Source organism: Vombatus ursinus, unplaced genomic scaffold (genome assembly GCF_900497805.2).
Source record: "Vombatus ursinus unplaced genomic scaffold, bare-nosed wombat genome assembly UNPS02005659.1, whole genome shotgun sequence".
Classification (NCBI taxonomy): Eukaryota; Metazoa; Chordata; class Mammalia; order Diprotodontia; family Vombatidae; genus Vombatus; species Vombatus ursinus.
This window is the reverse complement of record NW_020945437.1, coordinates 5,283,200-5,307,591: the sequence shown is the minus strand read 5'-3', so window position 1 is coordinate 5,307,591 and position 24,392 is coordinate 5,283,200. Positions and strand designations below refer to the sequence as shown.

The following is a 24,392-nucleotide window of genomic DNA, read 5'->3' as shown; positions in this document are numbered from 1 at the left end:
TGCCAAATAAGTATCCAGGCTATCCACCAATTATCCCTTACTCACAAGGAATAATCCATAGCCTGTTGGGTGGCACCCATGAAAGACTTAAGAAAGGATATGAAAAGAGTTATTCACAATGGAAAAGTATGGATATATCAAAATATGCATTGTTTACCCATAGCAAACAATCATAGACAAATTGAAATATCAGTACAGAAGCAAGGATTATATGGTTTTCAATTTTGATTTCAATTTTTTCAACTATTGTTCAATTCATTGACAAGTCATGACCTAGCCCAATACTCTGATTTATTAGATAAGAGAGCCAATTTAGAAACCAGGAAGACCTGACCGTGTGACCCTGGGCAAGTCATTTACCACTATGCCCCTTCAGGTCACTTTCTGGAACTTGAAGTTGCAGAGAAGGAGCTGACCTACATTGCTAAGGAAAGTCTCCTTACCCAGGAGATCTCTATGACAATGAAATGGAAAGTCCAATCCCTATTGTAAAAGACCTCAATCAATTAATCAATCAATAACCATTTATTAAATATCTCCTATGTGCCAGGCACTATGCTAATTGCTGGAGATACAAAAAGAGGCAAATGATAATCCCTGCCCTCAAGGATATTACAGCCTAATTGGAGAAACAACATGCAAAATATATATATGCAAAACAATCTATATATAGGATAAATAGGTAATAATTAAAAGAGGTGAGGCACTAAGATTAAGAGAAGTTGGGGAAGGCTTTCTGTAGAAGGTGGGCTTTTAGCTGGAACTTAAAGAAAACCAGGAAAGTAATAGGGTTGATGAAGGGGAACATTCCAGGTAAGAGGGACAGCCATAGAAAATGTAATGTGCAGTGTCTTGTTGGTGGAACAGTTAGGAGGCCAGTGTTACTGGATCAGAGAACATGTGGGGAGCAAGGTGTAAGAAGACTGGAAAGGTAGGAGGGGGCTAGGTTATGAAGGGTTTTGAATGCCAAACAGGTCATTTTTTATTTGGTCCTGGAAATTATGGAGCCACTGGAGTTTATTGATTAGAGGAACAATATGATCAGACACGCACTTTAGGAAAATCACTTTAGTGGCTGAATGAAAGATGGATTGTAGTAGGAAGAAACCTGAGACAAGTAGACGTACCAGCAGGCTGTTGCAAAAGTCCAGGCATGAGGTAATGAGGGCCTACACCTGAGTGGTAGTAATGTCAGAGAGAAGGAGGAATATGCAAGAGATGTTGCCGAGGTAAAATTGACAGACTTTGACAACAGATTGGATATGGAAGATGAAATGATTAAGAGTCAAGGATAGTTCTGAAATTGCAAGTCTGAGGGACTGGAGTATGCTATTGCCTTCTCTAATAATAGGGAAGGTAGAAAGGGGCAAGAGTTTAGATAATGAGTTCTATTTTGGATATGTTGAGTTTAAGACATCTACTATACATCCAGTTTGAGATGTTTTAAAGGCAATTGGAAAAGCAAGACTGGAAGTTAGCAGAGAGTTTGGGGCAGGATAAGTAGATCTGAGACTCATTAGCATAGAAAGGATAATTAAATCCATGGGAGCTGATGAGATCCCCAAGTGAAGTAGTATATAGAGAGAAGTGAAGAGAGCCCAGGACAGAGGCCTCAGGGACACCTACAGTTAGAGGGCATGATCTGGATGAGGATACAACAAAGGAAACTGAGAAATGGTTAGATAGGTAGGAGGATAATTAGAAGAGAATGAGGTCCTGAGATGTCAGGACATCCTAGAGAGAAGAGAATATCAAGGAGTATCACAGCTTGTGGAGACATTAAAGAAAACATGGATTGAGAAAAGGCCATTGGATTTGACAACTAAAACTTGAGTTCAAATCCAACCTCAGATACTATGTATGTGACCCTGGGCAAGTCACCTAACCCTTATTTGCCTGTGTTTCTTCAACAGTAAAATGGGCATAATAAGAGTGCCTACCTCCCAGGGTAATTATGAGGATTAAATCAGATAGCATTTGGTTTTAAAAAGTACTTAGCAGAGTGCCTAACTCATAGTAAGCGCTATATAATTGCTTATTCCTTTCCTTTCTTTCCCCCTATCCTTATTCCTAACCCTAGCCCTCTCCCTTGACAGAACTAAATGTATCAAATACTTTGGTATTTGATATTTGGTGTATTTTATGTAGACATAGCCCCGGTTGGTTTTATCTGTTTATATAAACAAAGTCAATTGGAATGTTGAGCAACTGTATCAGTGACTTGATCAATGGAGACTATTTCTGTACATAAAGATTAGTAAAAATTATAACCAAATTAAAAATAAATACCTGGGACAGACAGTGTGAATGAATAATGCATTGGGTGCTAAATTAAACAGGAGGTCTGGATCAAGCTGGATTGGTTTTAGGAAATTGCAAATCCCATTTAATGACCAAAATTTTCTCCCAGAAACAAAGACCCATCTTTTTTTAATACTTACAGTATATTGGCATTGCTGTGTGAATGCAAGGCATGGAACACAAAGTTCCTTAAAGTTTTGAAAACAGATATCACACAGAGGGCAATGAAGAGCATGTGAGGGGTTAGAACAACCTTCCACATTTAACTAATCAAGAACTTTGAAGAACAGGAATAAAACATGTCACCAGGAAAATATATGATAGGAAAAGAAAATGGGCTGCTCACATGATATAAATGAAGTATGGTAGGTAGACAGTCCAAGTACTCCAGCAGTATCCTTAAGATATCAAAAGGAAGTGATAAACAGGTTTTCAGCATGTTGAGTAAGCATGTTGGAGAACATAGACAAGCATAGAACTACATGGGCAGATATGGATGGGTTGGCCTCCATCAATGGAGGGAATACCAATATTAATGAGATTAGGTATTAATTTGAATCTTTAAAAACAACAATAGTAGCAAGGCAATGTTCCTCCATCTAAGTTACAGGCTTCTGCCTCTAGAGTAATCTCCAAAGGCCTGTAACTTTGCTTCTCTCACCTCCCTTTAGGAGTTCCTCAAAGAAAAGCCCAGGCTAGTTTGCATCATCAAAGTATCCCAGAGGTAGATGGGAGATGAAAAGACAAATGGAAAGAGAGTAGAAATGACTCTCCAAACCCCAAAAGCCTTAGTAAGTAGGGGCAAAGCTGCCAAAAGTCTTGTGAGATAGATAAAGCAAATATTATCTCCATTTTACAGAGGGAGAAATTGAGGATCACAGAGGTTAAGTGACTTGGTCATGATTACACAGCTAGTAAGATACACAGAGCTGATATTCGGACCCAGATCTTCTGAATGCAATTCCAGTAGCTTATCCATTAAAATGCATTGCCAATGTCTGAACTGATGACTCAATTTAGTCAACTCATTAAAAACAACCAAATTTTTAAGCATAGAAAAATATATAAACTTGCCCAAACCAGTGCATGACATTGCCTAGGACACAGGGATGGGGAACCCGTGGCCTCAAGGCTACACGTGGCCTTCTAGGTCCTCAAGTGTGGCCCTTTGACTGAATCCAAACTTCACAGAAGTTTGGATTCAGTCAAAGGGCCATACTGGCTAGGTTCAAGTAAGTTAGATACTATAGCCTTCAATCTAAAACATAAATTGATTTTTTAAATAGGAAGAATCATATAATTATCAGAGTTTGAAGGACTCTGAGACTTCTTCTGGTCTGTCTTGAAGATGAGGAAACTCAGGTTCAGAAAAGAGACGTGACTGACCCAAATAGAAGAAATACTAGGACTAAGTTCTCAATTTTCCACTCCAGTGTTCTACTACACATATCGAAGGGCCTGACAAATAGGAAAGAAAATGTAACATTAGCCTAAGCTTTTTTTTTCTCATTAAAATCTTAATGAACTGTACTTTATGGTTTCACATAAAATACTCTTTTTTTCAGTTCTACTTTGTATATAGAAATAGTCATTTTTGTCTGTGTTAAGTTCAGAATTAAAAAAAAAAAAACTTCAGGGAATTACACTTTGAAATGAATGTCCACACAGAGTGTAGAAAATATGTGTAAAAACACCCATAGAAGTCACAGCCTAAAGAAGGCATTAACTGTATTCTGCATAAGCAAGATTTTTTGAACATTTAGTAATTTCTTCAATACAATAAATTATACCTTAGTGCACAGCAAAAGCTAATGGGCCTTTGCTAAGTGGTTTGCCTCTCACCCAGGAGAAATTCAGGCCCTAGGATATGAGGTTCATGACATTTTTCTCTTGGCTTAATTCAGATTGCTGCCATGTGGGCTCCCTTTTTTCTTTTGCTACAGGCTCTCCACCTACCCCCAACCCTCCTCCCCATCCAAACTCTCATTTGTCAAAAGAACTGCATTTTTTTGACCCCCAAAGTATAGAACTAGGAGCGATGAATTGGTGGAATTTGAAGAAAAACAGATCTTAATTTAACATTAGAAAAAAAAACCTAACAATTAAAGCCTCATCAAAGTAGATTGGGCTGCCTCATGAAGTAGTGGTTTTCCCATTATGGGAAGTCTTCCAATGGAAACTGAATAACCTTCTTTTGAATAAGGGAGATTGCATTATAGAGGGTTTTCCTTTTGAGATATGGGTTGTTCTAGATGATCTCTTGAGTCCCTTTCACCTCTGAGATTCTGTGATTCTATCTGTGGTTCAGTGGATAATATGCTGGCCCTGGAGTCAGGAGGACCTGGGTTTAGATCTGGACCTAGACACTGGGTAAGTCACTTAACCATATTGACCTCAGTTTCCTCATGTGTAAATTGAATTGTAGAAGGAAATGGCAAACCACTGCCAAGAAAACCCGAAATGGGGTCACGGAGAATCAGACAGGACTGAAATGACTCAACAACAATAACATCTGATCCCAGATACAATGAGAGTTTAATGGTCAAGCTGATTTTGTTGGAGCAAAAAAAAAAAAATTAGATACTTAGAATTGCTTCAGACTATGATTTCATCTAGTTGATTAGGGAACTATTTCTTGATAATGATTGAGATGCAGATAAACTTCTTTGGATTTGTTATCCATTTTATTATTACATTGACTGTCATACTTCATGGACTACCAGTCTTCTGTATTCAGAGTAGCAGAGAAATATCTCTCAGGGACAGGGATCATGTCTTACACCTCTTAATATTCTCATTTCAATCCCAAACATATATCAAGTACCTACAGTCACTTTCCTCAATGCTTTTTGTATACCAGTAAGCATCATACAAAGTAAAATGTGATATGGTCAAAGGAGAGATGCAAACACAGTGCTATTTGTAAATTTGTGGAAGAGGTTATCGCTTTCAATGGGTGAGGGAGGAGAGAATTAGGAAGATGAGAAGGATTTCAGTATGTTGAATTGACCAGTAAGTGTATTTGAGGTACAATGTTTTTGACTATGACCTCAGTCTTTCTGGGCCAAGTCTGTTATATATGTACTCCAGTACCTTGAGAAGGCTGGGGTTATTTCTCTCCTCAGCCATAGGTTCAAGGCCCCAGTGGCTATCTCTTTCATATTTTTAGGGGTCCAATTCTTAGAATACTGGTTTTGTTTAAACACTTAATATTGTATTACCTTTTATAAAGAAATATTTTCTTTAAAAATATAGCAAGAACAAACATACATTTTCCCCCAAATCTCAATGGTATAATTTCCCTATGTCTCTTATGGAAGAAACTGGCCCTCCTGATTTGGGACTTGAATTGGCTGAGACTAATGCTATGTTGGAACTGTTTCATAGCATAAATCTCACCAAATTCAAGTCCAAAATCAGCAGTGCCATTTTCTGCTGAGCTACAGACTTCTACTAGAGTCCTGGACCCATGTTTCTCATGACTTTGTGTGTGAGCTGACTTCAAAATCCCCATAGATTTTTCTCTTGGGCCAAATATTCCATTCCCTACACTTAGGGTGGAAAAGAACAGTCATGAAGGCCAAAGACCTAGTTCTGTTTCTTGGGGCCATGTGGCCTGGGAGTGGGGCAGGGGAGAGGAGACAGTGCTTAGGTCCCATCTCTCATGCTACATGATTCCACTAACTGGGGTAAAGAAGTCACTTTAACCCCTAGTCACAAATGTAGCAAAAAACAAACAAACAAATAAACAAAAAACACCACCATTGCTGAATCAGGTGGGTTTGGAAGATGCTGACAGTTACAGCTGTACCTCCAATGAAAAAAAGGCTTCACGTGATAGGTTAATACAGAGTGTTCATGCATGTTCTAGTCCTCTAGTCTCCAGAAAGCAGTCTCTCAGTGTCTTCTATGTGGGTAATATCACTTTAGATCATCTAGGCGGATGCTGAAACCCCATTAATGTGAAAAATTATTCATTTAGACCCCTACTTCATTCTAATCAGTATTAATCAGTTCAGTGTGATTCCATATGTGGTAATGATTATTAGGAATTATTAGTGATATATTCATCTAGTAATATGCATTTAGTCAGTCATCTAACAATAGTACAAGAATAAACAGTCAGTGGAGATGACCCTTGCCTTGGCTATCTTGTGACCACCCATACTCATACATCATTTCTGGCTTTTGAGGAAAGTTGAAATCAAGGTCTACCAACCAATAAGATTCCATAATTTAACATACCTCTTTTGCGTGTTTGGGTATCAAATCCTATAAAAGTAAGGCACTGGGGAAAGGAGACATTTCAGGTCACAAGGAAGGTCTGAGGTCCACATCATTAGGGAGAGCCATGGACCCTTTAATAAAGTTCTGTTGCCTTGGAGCTTTGCCTCAGTGGTTTTTCTTGCAGATTAGACAATTTTGGACATTACACAAGCATAAGAAGTGACTTGCATTGAAAGTATTGAGTTAGGATAGAGAATATCAGATTCAGAGAAAAGCTAATAGTCCAGTTTGTCTACAATGAAAAATATGTAAAGGAGAGAGGAATAAAATATGACTGTAAGATAATTTAGAAGCAGAAGTATGAGAGTCTTAAGTGGCAAACTAAGGAAATTATATTTTGTCCTAAAGGCAAGAAGTAGCTACTAAGGTTTTCAAGTAAAGGAATGAGCATGGGCAAATCTGTGCTTTAGGAAAAGAATTTTGACAACTCTGTAAAGGATGGATTGGAAAGGAAGGAAAAAAAGGAGAGAGAGAGAGAGAAAGAGAGAGAGAGATCAAATTATATATCTATATCTATATATACATATATTAATTTGTAAACTCTAAAACATAAATGCAAGCTGCTGCTGCTAGTACTACTACTACTACTACTACTTCTACTACTACTACTACTCCTTTTACTACTACTACTACTACTACTACTACAACTACTGCTAATACTACTACTATTACTACTACTACTAATACATACCAGTATTTTGAGAGTTATAATTTCTTTGGCTCAATATAGATATATAAAGCATCTACTTTTCTACTGATGCAGATAACAGAATATCTACATCTTAAGAGATGGTTCGTGAATTTTTGTTTCTGAAAAATTCATCACCTGGTAGACAAACTCTTAGGGATTACCTTTTCTGAACTTAGTTTAGTTAAACAATAGACATTCAGTCCACCAACTGAACCCACCCTTTCAGTTTAGTGTAGCCTGACACCAATTTACACTCTATTGGCTTCACCTTTAGGGGCCCAGTTTCACTTTTCATGTGATGACATGACTTTGAAAAAGAAATTTAGTTCTCTTTACTTCACTTAAGAGAGATGGAGAAAAATAATCTTTTAAAAAAATCCATGAAAAGTATACTACCCTTCCAAAAATAATTAACAATATTTATTATTTTATTTTATTTCATTTCATTTTTTTTTACTGAGAGTTAGGAAGATAAATAAATATCGGGTGTTAAAAGTAACGAATGCTTTCATTCATGCTTCTAATTAAGCTACCTGGGGAAAAATCAGTTTGGACATCTACTTTATAAAGATTTCAGATTCTACAGGTGGAAAAAAAATATATATATATAATGCTTCTCAAAACATTGGCACATATTTCCTTTAATTGACACAGCAAACATATCAACCTTTAAATTATAATGCAGGCATTATTATTCTCATTTTAAAGTTGAAGAAACAGGCTCAAAGAGGAGAGAAACTTACCACTGCTACACAATAACTGGTGGAACATGGGGTTCTGAAGAGGTTTTTTAACTCCATGTTCATTTTTTGTAAAGAAGTACACTATGTCAAGTGATCCATAAACACAATTTTCTACTTTGATTCACTATGTTTTACCATGCAGGTAACTGTAATCATTTTGTAGCAATGAAAATTGCTGTCTAAGATTTCACAGTTTTGAAAAATTGTACTCCTACTTTTGAGAATTTCAAATAGAGATTTAGAGCTTATAGGGTGTTGGAATAATAGATGATCTAAACTGGAAGGGACCTTAGAATAGAGAATGTCATAGCTATAAGGAACATTAACACCCACAGTGTAAAAACTAGAAGGAAACAAAACACACAATGGAAGAACCAGGTGGAATCTAAGAGATAATCTGAGTGATTTGTTCCCGACCATTTTCATCCCCTCCTCCCTCAAACACACACACACACACACACACACACACACACACACACACATACACACACACCACAATTTTATAGATCATAAAACATGCAGAAGGAGAACAAATGAACTAGCCAATGTCATAAATCAAGTTAGTAACAGAGCTTCACTAATACTAGCTCTGCCTTCTATGTTAATGGTTCAGACAAATCTCTTAATCAAAAGGTATTTTGTATAGGTTATCTGCAGCCGATCAGAAGAATACAACGCCCAGCAGGCCATATGTAATGCAACAGAAGAGGGACCCCTGCTCCGTAGCCCTGGAAACCATGATCGAGTGAGGACTCCAAGACTTCCCACATCAGCTGATGTGGAATCTTGCCTAAGCCTAACCCAATATGAAGCTGGTTCTATGGATCGAGCTGCTAATTTCAGCTTTAGAAACACACTGGAAGGTAACTCACTTCTGTTCATGTGTACATTTGCAGCATCGGTTCTGGAGCTGACCCGACCAAACAGCACTAGGTCTAGTGGGTTGAGTCCACAGGAGAGAGATGATTACATTTGTCCCCAAGGTTTTAGGGGTAACCTGAAGCTTAGAGGTAAGATCTTTACTACTATAGCTTACAAGTCTCCACCAATGTGCATCTCCTATTAATTGTCAGTCAATATTAATTAGCCAGCCAATTTTAATTACTTTTTGGTCATAAATATTTGCTAAGGTAGTATAAGAAGAACAGTGCTCCTTCAAATCAGGGGCACATTCTCCTAGAAACACATACAGGGCTCAGGGCAAAGTAGGCTCAAATTTGGAGAACATGTAACAAATTGACAACTCTAGGAAGTCTTTTTGCTAGAATTCTCCTCCTCCCTCTGCCCTGTTTCCTTGGAACACTCATGAAGTTCTCATAGGCACGCTATATTTCTGTGGGGTACCTTGTAGAATTAGATCTGCCTTTCCTCATCATATTTAGTTTTTTCCTTGGTTCCTCATGAAGGCACTGCCACTGGTTTGATGTCCTAGTGCCATGGCTACAAAGATGATGAGAAAGCTAACTTCTCCAGTCTCTTGAGATCCACAAAGTAATCTTCTGGAGAAGATATGTGGGGTAAGGGTTTTGGGAAGACAAAAACTATTCTCCTTGTCTCCCTCAAAAGTGATTCCTTCTCAGGGGCTTGTCTGGAATTGCTGACCTGACACTCAAGTATTGTGTTGAAATTGCTTTGCTATTTTATGCAACACCCAGTATCTTTTTATACAAGATATCTTGTATAAAAATATCCCAAGTCTCTTTAGCCAGTCCCAATACCCTTACCATACAGAGTCACTCCATCTCATCCAATGGATTTCACTCCTTCCAAATTGATCAATGACTTTTCTCATTTAATCCAATACTCTTGAATGAGTGTTTAATTCAATAGAGATGTTCTGACTTAGTAAAGGACATAGATTCTTGTTAGTTCAGATGGGGTGGAGGTGATTGGTTAATTGATTCAGTTAACACCATCACCACCAGTCTTAAAAGTTTTACATGTTTCTTCTTGACAAGCTCTTTTTTTTTGCAATTTGGTGTTTTTTAGTTAGTACTGTTTTCTAGTGGACCTTAGGAATGTATTAAGCATGTATTTTTTTCATTCATTCAAAAAACTTTTATCAAGTACCTAAACATCAATCAAAACACATAGGTATTGGGGAAACAATATTGAAAATGGCCCAGTCCTTCCTCTTAGGGAATCTGAAGAGTGGTCCTCTTAGTAAAGTAGTAGAGGAGATAATTATAATAAAAGGCAGAATATGTTAAAGGAAACAAGCTATTCTAAGAAAATGTTGAATTAGGGGCAATTACTCTCTATTGAAGGCATAAGAAAAAGCTTCAAGAAGGAGAGGCTGTTTGTGTTGAGCCTTGAAGAAAATGAGTATTATGCTTAATGAATGGGGGCCTATATAGCAATAGTTATTACACTGCTTTCCCTTGCCAAGGGAACACATTTGCGTGGTATAGTAGAATGGGAGAACTGTTGTGCTCTTCCTCTATTGAAATTACTTATTCAACTCTAGCTATTAATCAGAATGCCGATGCAGACAAAAAGAACAAGGACATTCACTTTTATGAACTGCAAAAAGAAGACCTAAGCTTCTAAAATTTTTCATACAAAGAAAAGACCATTATCACAATTGACCTTGTAAGAAGATTGATCAGAAAAAGTTCTCCTTGCCTTCATTCTTCCCTAACCTCCATCATTAAAGAGTCATTTCTTTGGGTGTTTCCATGATTCTTTTGTCAAAATGAAAAACAAAATCTGGGAAAGGTAGCATATTAAATGGTAGGTGGCTAGTTACCTTGAAATGGCTTAATTTTGATTTCATTCAACAAATATTTATCAAATGTCTATTATGTACTAAGCTATTATGCCAGATACAGAGCCTAAAGAAAATTGAGACTTTCATTGCCCCCCCATATTCCTAGGCCTTTTCTCTTTTTTATTACCAGACTTCTCTAATGAATTGTAATATTCCTTACTAGTATATTCATCTGTCTCCTGAACACCTCTCCCAGGATATGTACAAACATCTCAAAACCAACATGTTTAAAACTAAATTTAGCTTTTCTCCTAAACCTGTTCCACCTTCTGACTTCCCTACTTACGACAATTAAATTGTTATTCCATTGTCACTCTTGTCCATAAATTCAAAATCACTTTCAACACATTTCTTTTAATTTCAAATATCCAAACAATCACTAAAACCTTTCAGCTCTCTTTACATTTCTAGCTATTTACATATTACCCCATTCTCCAAGGCTTAGTTCAAATGGCACCTCCTTTTTGAAGGCTTTCTCATTCTTTCCAGTTGGAAGTGATTCTTCCATCATCTAATCTCATAGAAGTTTATACTCCTTTTATGCCCTTAGTGTAGTGTTCTTTGTGTCACATGAGTCTGTTATATGTCCAAAATCTCCTAGAAGATAAACTCCTTGAGGCCAGGGATTGTTTTTAACTATCTTTGTATCACGTAGTAAATATTTAATAAATGTTAAAAATTATTTAACAGATAATTTGCCTTGGGAAGCAGTATAATCCTAAACCAGTATGACACAAGACAGGTTACTTTTAAAGGGATGGGAGGGGCACCAGGAAGGGAGAGAAGAACATAGGAAATGTAGTGATCTTGGAGTATTAACTTGGGAAGACAAGTCCAGAGGGAGCCTTGTAGTGGGGTAATCCATAGCACCTGAGAGGTAACATATAGCTGTGTGAATAGGTGCCAAGTATTATAGAATCTTGGAGTTGAAAGAAACCTTGTTAGCTTTTCAATTTATCTCAGAAATTATTTTATATGTTTATATTTATAGGTAGGTAGGTAGCATAATGGATAGAGTGCTAGACCTAGAGATAGAAGGACCTGAATTTAAATCCATTCCTAAACACTTACAAGCTCTGTGACGCTTTGCAAGTCATATAATTTTTGTTAAATTAAACCTCCTAGATGTTGTTGTGAGGATGAATTGAGATAATGTTTGTAAAAACACTTTGCTATTATTATTATGTTAATGTCTTTGTAAGTAGCGTGTAGTTATTTATCTGTGTATATGTCATTTACGTGCACCACATCCTTTCCTCTCCTCTGGAATATAAACTCCTTGTATGCTGGAGCTATTTTCATTTTTGTCTTTCTATCCCAAGTGGCCTAGCCAAAAGCCTAGCATATATTAGTTGCTTAATAAATGTTGGTTGAATTAGATTGAATTGAATAGAAACTAGTCAAACACATGGGGAAGCTAAGTGGCACAGTGGATAATGCTGGGCCTGGAGTCTGAAAGATTCATCTTCCTGAGTTCAAATCCAGCCGGAGACACTTAATGGTTGTATGACTCTGGGCAAGTCACTTAACCCCATTTGCTTCAGTTTTCTCATCTACAAAATGAGTTTTAAAAGGAAATGGTAAATCACTCCAGTATCTTTGCCAAGAAAACCCCAGAAAGGGTCAGAAGAGTAGGATTTGACTGAAAACTAAACAACAACCAGAATTTACCTGAAGCTGGAAGTCTCTACACTAACACTTCTAATAATAAAAAATATTACCACATTACTGGATAGCAATACTATTGCTTATTTTATACATGAGAAATGTGGGACAGGCCCTGGTAGGAAACATGGGAGTGTGGGAATGATACTCTGTCTCCAGTGTTTACAGTATTGTCAAGCGTCAACTCTGGCCCTAGAGCATCTTTCAGTATCTGCTTCCCAAAGATAGAAAAAATCTTTGGAGAGGTTCATGTCACTAAAAACATGTGATGAAGGGATAAAGTGTGAGCTATTCAGTGTGCTCTTGCTAGGGTTACAAAATCACATTTGACCTCACTGCAGTGAAACCCTTTTCTTTGTATTCTGAGCATCTTAACAGGCATAGAACAAACCAGAGTTGTAATAGTTTCACTGAATATTGAGAATATACAGTTATGTTGGGTTAAGGTTAAGATTGGCTGATGTATCTAAATATCACAGCAGGTATCTGGTATACTATTTATTGAATCAATGGAAAATATTGTCTCCGAGTTCTTGAGTCCACCAAGAAAGTATCCAGAATTATCTTTAAGGGTCTTGAAAATGACCCTGAGATCCTAACCCTTCATAAGGCAAAATAATGACCCAAATAAGTAATGAACTTCAGAGTAGACAGCCCTGTACTGTGTCCCACTTTGTGCCATTATGTTGTTTGCAGATCTTGAAAACAAAATCAATTTTTTTTTGTTCTTTAAATCCAACTGGACTTTGAGTCACAGCAACTTGTAGAGGTAGATGTGGTGAAATGGAAATAATGCTGGATTGGGGTTCAGAAGTTAAAGTTTGGCTTTTCATTTACTAGGAGATAACTTTCTTTCTCATTAAATTAAGAATCAGTCTCTCAATGCCCCCAAAATTGTGTCACATACAGCACAGATCTCCTTTGTGAATATTCGGTCTCTCACAGATATTCTTGTCATCTTTGTTTTCCACGGAGGCATTTCAGCTTCTTTATACAACTTATCACATATAACAGTTGTGTCAAAGTCTAAATGTGGTAACTTCATTCCACTTGGTAATAGTTACAAAAATCTTAAGCTCTTTGGAGATTTTTTTTCCTATTTCTTATCTGTTGCCTTATGCCTAGTTTTGTCCTTTAATGCCCTCAGGAAGCCTTGTTTTAGAGATACCTCATCCATTTTTCTGTAAACTTGTGTTTGCCTCCACTGCTTCTCACTGCTTTATGAAGCGATATTGCCCATAGTCTTCCAGTAGCTTACCACTTAAAATTTTTCCAAAAAATTTATACTTTAAACCAGTATTGTCTTTGTCTTCCATATGTCTCTGCTTTGCTAGAAAATCAATTATTTCCTGGCTGAGGCAATTTCAAGATTCATTTGCAAAAGTCACCATCTTACAGTGATTAATTTATATTAATTAGATTTATTATTAATAATTGTTATATATAATTATCATGTTTATTATTTATATATTTATCTTATAGTTATAATTATTATATATAATTATTATAATTATACATATTAGTTAAGCTTCTTTTAAAAATAGTGATAGGTTGTGTCAATGTCTTTTATCCATTTCTTTCTCTCTCATCATCATCATCAGTAGCTTGTTTAAATATTCAAGGCAGAAGATTCTTAAGCTAGACTCATTAATCATTGAACAAAGATCACAAATTTAGAGTACCAACTCCCAAATTAATGTTTGTAGGTGATCTAAAAATTATAATTCTTAGAATTATTCTATTTTTTCCTTCTCTACCACTCCGGTACTTACACTAGAGAAGTGGAAGGAGACTCCTGAGACTGAAGTCCACTTTGTGATCTTTTTTTTTATGGACCTTTATAGCCACACTGCTATCTGATCATGTCTCACCCATCCTGTACTTTTGAAATTAATTTGTACTCAAGTAAGTATTTACATCTATTCACATTATAAATTTCATGCTGTTCAACTCACAATTCAGATCAATTTGGATCCTGACTACTAGCAGTCAATCAATCAACAAGCATTTATTAAACACTTATTATCTGCCAAACACTGCACAAAGTGTTGGGATAAAAATAAAAAGATTCAAATAATATCTATTTGCAAGAGTTTGCATTATAGTGGGGGAGATAACAATATATAATACATATCTAAGTATACATAGAATTACAATCAAGAGAATAAATCTAAAGTACTTAAATACAAGGTAATTTGGGAGGGCATTATCATTTGAGAGATATTAGCAAGGGTTTCATATAGAAAGTGGTGCTTGAGCTGCATCTTGAAAAAGAGAGGGATTCTGTGAGGCAGAGATGAGAATGAATTTCAACATGGAGAAAGGATGGAGACACAACCACTGTGAAGGCACAAAGATACAGGATATTGTATTTTATGTAAGAAACAAGGAGAACACCAGTTTGCCTGCATTACAGAATTTGGGATAGGGAGTAATATACAATGAGGATGGAAATATAAGTTGGGGGAAGGTTGTGAAAAGCTTCAAAAGCTAAATAGAGAAATTTATATTTTGTCCTACAGATAATAAGGAGAAACTGGAGTTACTGAGTAGGAAAGAGACACAATCAGATTAGCACTCAATGAATATCATTTTGGCAGAAGCACATAAGATGGAATGCAGTGGGAAGAGTCTTGACAGAGTGAGTTATCTATCCCTTACAGCTTTGTATAATCTACAAATTTGATAAACCTGCTGTAGTATTCCTTTATTGAAGCCATTGATAAAAATGTTAAGTAGCATAGGACCATATCTCTGGGGGCACCCTGCTAAAGACTTCTTTCCAAGTTGACATCAAACCTTTAATGCCTATTCTTTGAGTCTTATCATTCAACTATTTCTGAATCCATCTGTGTCTCTGTATATATCTATGCATGCATGCATACATGTATGTATGTATATATGTATATGAATGTGTGTATATATACATATACATGCATATTGCAATATAATTGGTTTCTTTTTAATCCTATGCATTTTATTTTATGAATTTAAAAACATTATTTTGAAATTGAATCTATGTTTCACTGGATTGGCAAAGGGTCTATATCACTCTCGTTCACACACACCACACACACCACACACACACACACACACACACACACACACACACACACACAGAGTTTAGAACCCTACCCAGCTCTATAGCATCCCTGGATAGATGATTATATAGTCTTATTTTAAACACTTCTATTGAAGAGGAACTTACTCCTTCATAAGACACCCCATTCCACTACTGAAAAACTCTGTTCAAAATCCTTCCTTCTGTAAAGCTGAAATCTTTTTCTAACCTCTAAACTTCTACCCATTGCTTTTCTGCTGCAAATCAAGAAAAGAACATGGATGTTTGTCTTCCCTGTGATTTTGTCTGAATTATTTGAAGGCAGTTATCCTGTTAGCTCTAAGTCTTCTTTTTTTCCTGTGCTGAACCATCCTCAGTTCCTTCAATCAATCCTCACACTACATGATCTTCAGGCAGAGCATCAGCCTTCTTTGGAGAGTAGGCTGACCACTGCTTTAACAGTGACTTAGCTCTTTGAAGTACTCTGATGAAAGCAATGCACTAATGCTTGAATAGAATTTTCCAAATAGAATTTGTTTTGAAAGTTTGTATGCAATTAAGAGGTGATATACATACACACACACACACACACACACACACACACACACATATATATACACACACACACACACACACACACACACACACACACACACACACACATGGATAGATAGATGGATGGATAGATAGAGGTAGATATAGATTTTAATTTAACTTAACCTGCCATAAAAATGAAGAATGTGAGTCTATGAATCAGGCAGAGGGCATGCTTACAGATAGCCCTGAAAAAATCTTAAATAGAAACTACTCAAGAAGCTAACAATTGTATAATAGGTTAGCAAAACCAAACAATATCTAATTTCGATGACCATGTAAGCCATCTGAATTATTGGTCAATATTTTATTTCCTAAAGCTTACTGTCAGAAGCAGGTCACTTTTACAAATCACATGCCTACTGAGAGCTTTCCAGTTAAGATCTGATAATGACCTGCTGAGGAAGGGAAACATGTTTTAACATTATATATGGCATTTTAATTTGGATAGTCACAGATATTTTTTTCATTAGAGCAATATTATTGAAATGTCTTATGGGAGGCACCACATTGTTTTGTTTTGTATTTCTCCAAGAAGGAGCTTGTAACTAGATTATTCTAGAGTTTTCAAATTTGATTTATGGTCCTCAAACCATTCAGGGAGTCATGTTAATATTGAGATCTATAGGGAGAAAAAAAATCTTCATACTGACATTGGGAGACATGTCATTCTTTCTTTTTCTATAAGACCCATGCAGACTACTTCATTATTAGATTACTTGGTATTATTTAACATTTTTCTTCATTATGACTGCTTTTGTATTGGGGGAGGTAGGTGAAAGTGGTTTGAAATAATGCTTTCTTCTTCTCTTTTTTTCCCGCAAGGAACAGAAGAGATATAGGATAATAAGTGGGGTTTTTGGTTTGTTTGTTTGGTTTTTTTTTTTTTTTGCTTTTTTTTGTCAGACTGGAAGAGACATGGGTATATTTGCAAGCACTAAGGAAAGAACAAGTAGACAGAGATTGAAAATAAGTGATAGAATGGGGATAACAGAAGGGGGTGATCTGTATGTAGGAGGAGATGGAATGCAATAGGATTGCTTATATATGTAGAGTGCTTAGCCTTGGCAAGTAGGAGGACCACTTCTTCATGTGAGACAAGGATGAAGGAAGAGGTAGTGACAGAAGGCATCTGAATAGTATGTCATGAGAAAGAGGGAAGAAGAAGAAACATAGAAAATATCCTCAATTATTTCTGTAAAATATCAGTCAAGGAAATTTTTCTGCTTGGATGATGAGGGAAGAGAAGTCATGGGAAGTTTTAGGAGGGATCAAAAGATTTGGAAGAGTCACTATGAAAAGTGAGATAGTGAGTTGATAAATGATGTATAGAGGGATTGCCTAGCAGCAGTGAGGGTTGTGTAACCCTCACAAAGAGCAACCAGTTGAGGTTGTGTAACATAAATTTGTAGTGGATTCAGAACATGTATATGCTATTCTACACTGTTGTTCAGCAGCATTGTGTAGGAGTGAAGGCAGCAGATGATAGAAGTTATGCAAGATGAGGCTTGACAAAGTGCAATTGATGATGTATAAGAGGGTCAGGGACTAAAAAAAAGGGACAGTATTGAATTGAGCTCTTTTACCAAGGGGTTAAGATGAGGAAACCAAGAGAGAATGACTAGTGCAGGGGTGATGGCCTGAGAGAAAACAGAGAGGTTGAAGAATGGAGATGGTGATATGGATGAAAAGTAAGGTTTGGTAAAGGTGGGCAAACAGAGAAGTGGAAAATTAATAGATTATGATCAAATAAGGTGATTTCAGAATTCTTGAATATACAGGTGGTGCATTTGTGGGTAATGGCAAGATCAAGGGTCTAACCATCTTTGTGTGTGACTGAGGTGAGGTGGAGGACTAAGTCTTGGAAAGTGAGTAGGTTGAGGATTGACTGGTTAGGGTGCTTGAATGGGAGTCAGTATGTATCTTGAAATATTCTCATATGAAGGGCAGGAGTTAGGTAGAAAGGAAAAATAATGAACCAAGTATTGAACTCATTGTGACCTGAAAATCTCTGTGAGGTAGATTCTACAGGTATTGTTATCTCTGTTTTACAGACAACAAATTTGCAGTTCAAAAAGTTTACATTTCTTGCCTATGGGCATACCAGTGTGAATCAGAGGTAGAATTTGAACCCAAGGCTTCCTGTCTGGTTAGAAGGGAAGCATTATAGGCACAATTCCACATGGCATAATCTATTGATCTGTTATGATTATGACTCATACAATACCAAAATCTCAGAAAAATAAAAATTACCAATAATGCAAAGGACAATGAGGAAATGAGTTTTGGGTATGAGTAGACTATGATACATTACCAAAGATGACTTACGCACTATAAGTGATATAAAAGACATGAGTCAATCGACAAATGTTTAAGAAGCACCTACTAAGTGCCAGACATTATGCTAGGTTCTAGGAACAGAAGTATAAAAATGAAATAATTGCAACTTACAAAAAGCTTATATTATAATGGTGAAGACAAGCAACTCTGTAAGTAAATGCATAATAAATATAAAGATAATAAATGCAAATACCAAATGGAAATATAAGGTAACTTGGGAGGAAGATCAATAGAATTTGGGGAAATCAGGAAATATTTCTTACAGAAGATGATGCTTGAGCTTTGTCTTGAAGAAAGAGATGAATTCTCTGAGCCCAAAGTGAGGAAGGAGGGCATTCTAGGCATGTCTTATAGCCAGTGCAAAAGCGTAAGGATGAGAGAGAAGTTTCTCATGTGAGAAACAGAGAGAAGGCCAATTTGGTTGAATCACAGAGTACAGGAAGGAGAGCAATATCCAGCGAGCCTAGAAAGATAGGTTAGGGATAGGTTGTATGGTACTTCAAAAGTCAAACAGAAAAATTTACAGTCTATCCTAGAGGCAATAGAAAACCAATGGAATTGACTGAGACATCACTGAATTTATTTATGATTTTAAAAGGAGGTGCTGTAGTCATACATTGAGAATTAGAGACATTAGATAGATAACCCAAAGTGCTACGTTGGCATCCCTGAGACGTAAAAAGAACCAGAGGAAGAGTGTTGTCAGTTGGGTGACCCCCCCCCCCCCGTGAGGATTTATAGAAATACATGGACAAGAATAGCAAGGGATCAGCAGCCATAGAGAATGCTTTATAAGTATTCATACCCATAAGATTGTGGAACCATTGAGGTATCATAGTATTTAAATGATGGGTGAGATTTCAGCAGAGTGAGGCAGTAAAGCATATTGCAGTCACAAGGAATATTGTGGGCAAAAGTGCTCAGTGACAAATTGGAAAGCAAAACAGTGCATTTCTCCAAGAACATGACACTCCTTTCTCTGTGATCCTCTGTAAATGAGAAAGGAAGGTGTGAGTGGGCAGAGGGGAGGGGAGGTTTTCTATACCCAGAATTGAGAATTTGACAAGAGAAAACTAGTTTTTGCATGACCCATTTAAATGTGCTGGACTCCATGTGTCTCATAATTGAACCATCTGCCTATTGGGGGAAAAAGATACAATTTGTATGAGACTAAGGTTTTTAGGGGCATTTGTTCATGACATTCTCCCCTCCTGCCAGGGTGTCATAATGTATGCCTCTTTTTCATCCTGCAGAGCCAAACTACTGTCTTTGAAATACCCCAAGGAGAGGACAGAAGTTGCTCTTTCTTACATTCATTCAGTCTCAACTCCTTTTCAGCCAGGCAGCAAATGATGTTGTTATCTCCATTTGACAAACAAATAACTGTGAGATCTGTGTCTCCCAGGAAGTGGTAGACCCAAAGAAGTCTAAAGCCAGATCTCTCATTTCTAATCTCACTTATCTTTCTGTTAGTGTCTTCCTTCCTCCTCTCCCTACCACTGTACTAGGCAGAATAGTCTGAAAGTAATTCTTGTGGGGAAAATTTACATGGGGAAAACTTACTTTGAGAATTGGTCAACAGGATAGCTAGTAAAAAGCCATGCAGTGAATCAATAACAGGAACAAAAAATAAAAAGAAAGAAAAGAGAAAAAAAAACAATAAAGTTAAAACTTGAAAAACCAGGTTTTTTTGTATTTTTCAAAAGAATAAACAAGACAACACAATTCAATATTGAGAATCTCATTTTAATCTAACAAGAAGTAACCCTTGCTCTAAGACATTGGCTTTCTCTTGGCATGCCAATAACTAACAAAAGATCCAGTTTGTGTTGTCATCTAAGATAATATCACTGTTATTGATGAACTTAAATTCAGGTTTAAGGCAGTTCTATTTCATTGTATAGAGATTTTATTCTAAACATGGCATATTGACAATTCTTATAATTATTTTCCTTCTCACTTATATGAAGTGACTGGAAAACATTCATGCATATTAATCATTCCTTTCAAAGGTGAGCTAAAAAAAAAACAATAAAATTTGTCAATAGCAAGAAGACAGCTTCTCCCACAGCTACTAAAAGGTGAAAAAGAATTCATTCAATTCACAAAACAATATTACTTTCTATTTCTGTTAACCTGGAAGCCTCTCCAATCACAACTCTGTCACTAGCTTAAACAATAGCTTTGGGTAAGTCTTTTCCACTCTCTAGGCTTTAGGTTCCGTTTCAGTAAGTTCTTAGACAAGATAACTCCTAAGGTTAATTTCAATTCCACTATTCTGTAACTCTATGAATACGGAAAAATTCTACTCTTTTGCCTTTTCTCTAAAGGAATTTATAGTAGTGATTCTATCTTTTTTCTGTTTTATTCTTGAAGTTTATGTTTTACACAAAACTTACTTATCCTTATGCCTCTCTGTAATTATGCTTCCTTTGTAACAAAAAAAAAGAAAATTTAAGTTAAAAAAACTCACACATTACCTACATCCAACACTATATGCAATATTCTATAATCATAGAGCCTTATCTCTACAAGAAAATGAAGGAGGTGAATTGTCTAACTGTTTTTGTTGGCCTAAAATTGGTCATTACAAACGTATAAGGTTTGGTTCTATTTTCGTGTTCATTTACTTTATTTTAGTCATTGTGTGTATTATTTTCCAGGTTCTGATTTCCTTACTCTGTATCAGTACATACAAATCTAAAATTCTTATATTCACCAATTTTAAAAGTATAGCAATTTTCCTTTAGGTTCATAGAACACAATTTACTCAACCATTTTCCAATCTTGAGTAATCACTTTGCTTTTAATTTTTTTTTTTTTTGCCACCACAAAAAAAAGAGAAGTGCTACTTTAAATATTTTGGTATATATGGAGCCATTGTTTTTGGTTTTGATTTCCTTGGGGTATAGAGTCTGTATTGGAAATACTAGGTCAAAAATTTGGAACAGAATTTTGACATTTGTTATAATATTATAATTCTTTTTTAAGATGGACAAATTCACAATCTTATCAGTAACATATTAGTGTTCCTGTATTCCCACTACATTTTAGTCTTAGGTCATCTTTGCCAATGAGCTCTATGTGAGTTGAAATGTCAGAGTTATTTTAACTTATTTTTAATTTGGAGCAATCTTTTATTTCGTTATAGATAGTTTGCAATTTTTCTTTTGAAAACTGTCAATAACCTTTGAACTCTTATCTGTTGAGGTTAAGGCTCTTGGGCTTATTTTAAGCACACACATATTTACACACAGATGTGCACATCTTTGTATATACATATGTATATAAGTATACATATACATTCAGACTTTTATCAGAGATTTTTACAGATCTTTATAATATTTTGCCTCTCAATTTATCCTGGCTGTCTGAACCTTTTTAGAACTCAGCAAAGGAGAATGAGGGCAAAAGGACATGTGTTCCCCTTTTCTAGATCAAATTTCAGTAGAACTATGAGGAAAGATAAGAAAGGTTCACCTCATGTCAGTACATGGTAGGAATAGAACTACTATCAAAGACACCCTGACCTAAGCTATATTTTTACCTATTAACAAAAAAAAAACATGAAAACATGTGATTGAATGGAAGTTTTAAAGATTTAAAGATAGCCCAATATAAAACAAATAGAAAAAGAAATAATTTTGAGCAAAAGCTCTTTAGCCAAAATGATCTCATCTAAAATGTCAGGGTAGAGTAGTTAAGAGAGTATCAAACTAGGAGTCAGGGAACTGCTTAAATAAGGGGTTATAAACCCAATATTTCTAAGGCTTCTCCTAACTCTATTATTCTGTGATTTTATGTTCAGTGGTCCTATTGGTTAATTTATCATATATTTTCTCTCAAAGAGAAGTTGATCAACCTATTTCATTGTGCAGTCAATTCATAATTTGATATGAATTTATACACATGGGAAAAACTGCAATATACTTGGACCAGGAAAACAGAAGGTAGACCACATGGGTTATACATAAACTGACTAAATGATGTGGTTTTATTTGGTGTTATTATAAAAAGCATTTCCTTTCTTTGGTCTTCAGCTTTCTTCTCTGTGATATAAGGTACAGGAAATTCATTCCAGAATGAGGAATGAGGAACAAAGAATTTCCAAGAATAATTATTGGATAAAAGAAGTAAAATCATATAATGAGCACACAATTTTTTTAAAAGTTTATCCTTATAGAACTTCCAAATTGTGGACAAAGTTTCAAAATTAGTCTAAGAGAATATTTAGAGATGTGTTTATAATTTTAAAATTTATTTTAAGGTGAAATATATTTATTATTTTATTTCCAAATAATTTTATATCGCCTTAATTTCTGAATATACCCTTCCTCCCTCCCCTACTCAGAGATTCATCCTTTGTGACAAAAATTAAATAAGAAAGTAGCTTAATGAAACCAACACACACACACACACACATTAAAATTTATGCAATATTTCACAACCATGGTTCCCCAACTCTTTAATGAAAGGAAGAGGTACATATGTTTAACTCTTTTCTGAAGCCAGTTTTGGCCATTATAATGACAGCGTTCATTATTGTTTTTTTCTTTCTCTTCTTTCTGTTTGCATTGTTATATAATCTTTGTATATAATGCTTTCTTGATTTAGCTTACTTAGCAGTGCCTCAGTTCATACAAAGTTTTCCATGCTTCTTTGAATTTTCATATTTTTTTTATTTCCCATATAACTATGTGATTTTTGTCCATGACTTTCCATAAGTTCACCGTAAGATCCATGGCTTCCCATAACTTCAACTCAATAGAGAGCTTTCCCCACTTTTTTCTTTAGATCAAAAGCTTACTAGAATAGCACAGGGTTGCCCATTACTCATATTCTCCTATTGTTGCTCTGTCTGTGGATTAAAGAAATTTACTGTACCTGAAAAAATAAAAAAATGAGTCTCACTCAGAGGGCATTGGAAAGGCACATAGTGGGTGCTGGCAGAATGAAACAAATAAGAAGTAAGAAACTACAAAAAAGACTGAAGTAAAGATGTCATTCAAAAGTAAGAGAGGATAGGTTGGTCATTCACATTTATATCAGGCTTTATAGATCATAAGGACTTCTTTTCATGGTAACTCTGTGGTAAATAATGCAAGTATGATTCTTCATATTTATAGATAAGGAAACTGAGATATGAAGAGATTTATTCATATGTCAAATATCAAGACAAAGCTAGGACTTGACCCTAGCCCTTCTGATTCTGTGCCCAATACTGTTTTCCCTACAATAAACTTTCCACTTGATATTCTTGTGTTCCTATGTCGTTTCCCATTTTTGTTGCTGCTATACATATGTGTACATATATTTGTAGAGGCAGAGTTGATTAGAGAGACTAGTTAATGAGAAGAGAAAGATAGAGATAGGAGCAGATGCAGAGACAGAGACAATGATTATGATGGAGATAAAGAAAAGGAATCTGCTTGAGGAGTATTTGAAAGGCATCTTTCTAAATAGAAAAAGAGAAAGTAAGGAGATGAGAGGTAGATGATTATACTTGTTCATAATTTTGCAATAGTCTTAATTGTAGTTATTTATTTTAAAATAGACTTTAATTAGTTGATTAGTATATCAGAATGAAACTTCCTATAATACTTAACTACCCATATATTAATATTTCTTTCTTTACTGTGTCCCCACACAGTTGGATCATACTTTTTCTGATCAATGTGCTTATTAATACAGCCTAGACCTTCAGGAAGTCCTTGGACTTACCCATCAAATTGCTGACTCACTTTAAGCTTACAAACCACTAAAACTTTCAACTGTTATTTTCCCCCACATAAACACTTGTCTAGTCATGACTATATAACTTGACACTGTAGCTAGGCAGTTGATTATTTTTACCCAGGTTTAGGACCTCACATATTTACTTCATTGTTTCAATTAGATAGATAGATAGATAGATAGATAGATAGATAGATAGATAGATAG

General features: G+C 35.8%; 1 protein-coding gene across 1 annotated transcript in view; it reads left to right on the top strand.

Moving 5' to 3' along the window:
* TYR (tyrosinase) overlaps nt 1–24,392 on the top strand; it is a 161,207-nt gene that overhangs the window by 17,249 nt on the left and 119,566 nt on the right. The window contains exon 2 of the mRNA XM_027848297.1: nt 8,669–8,885. Coding sequence (XP_027704098.1) covers nt 8,669–8,885 — 217 coding nt within the window. The remainder of the gene's footprint in view (nt 1–8,668; nt 8,886–24,392) is intronic.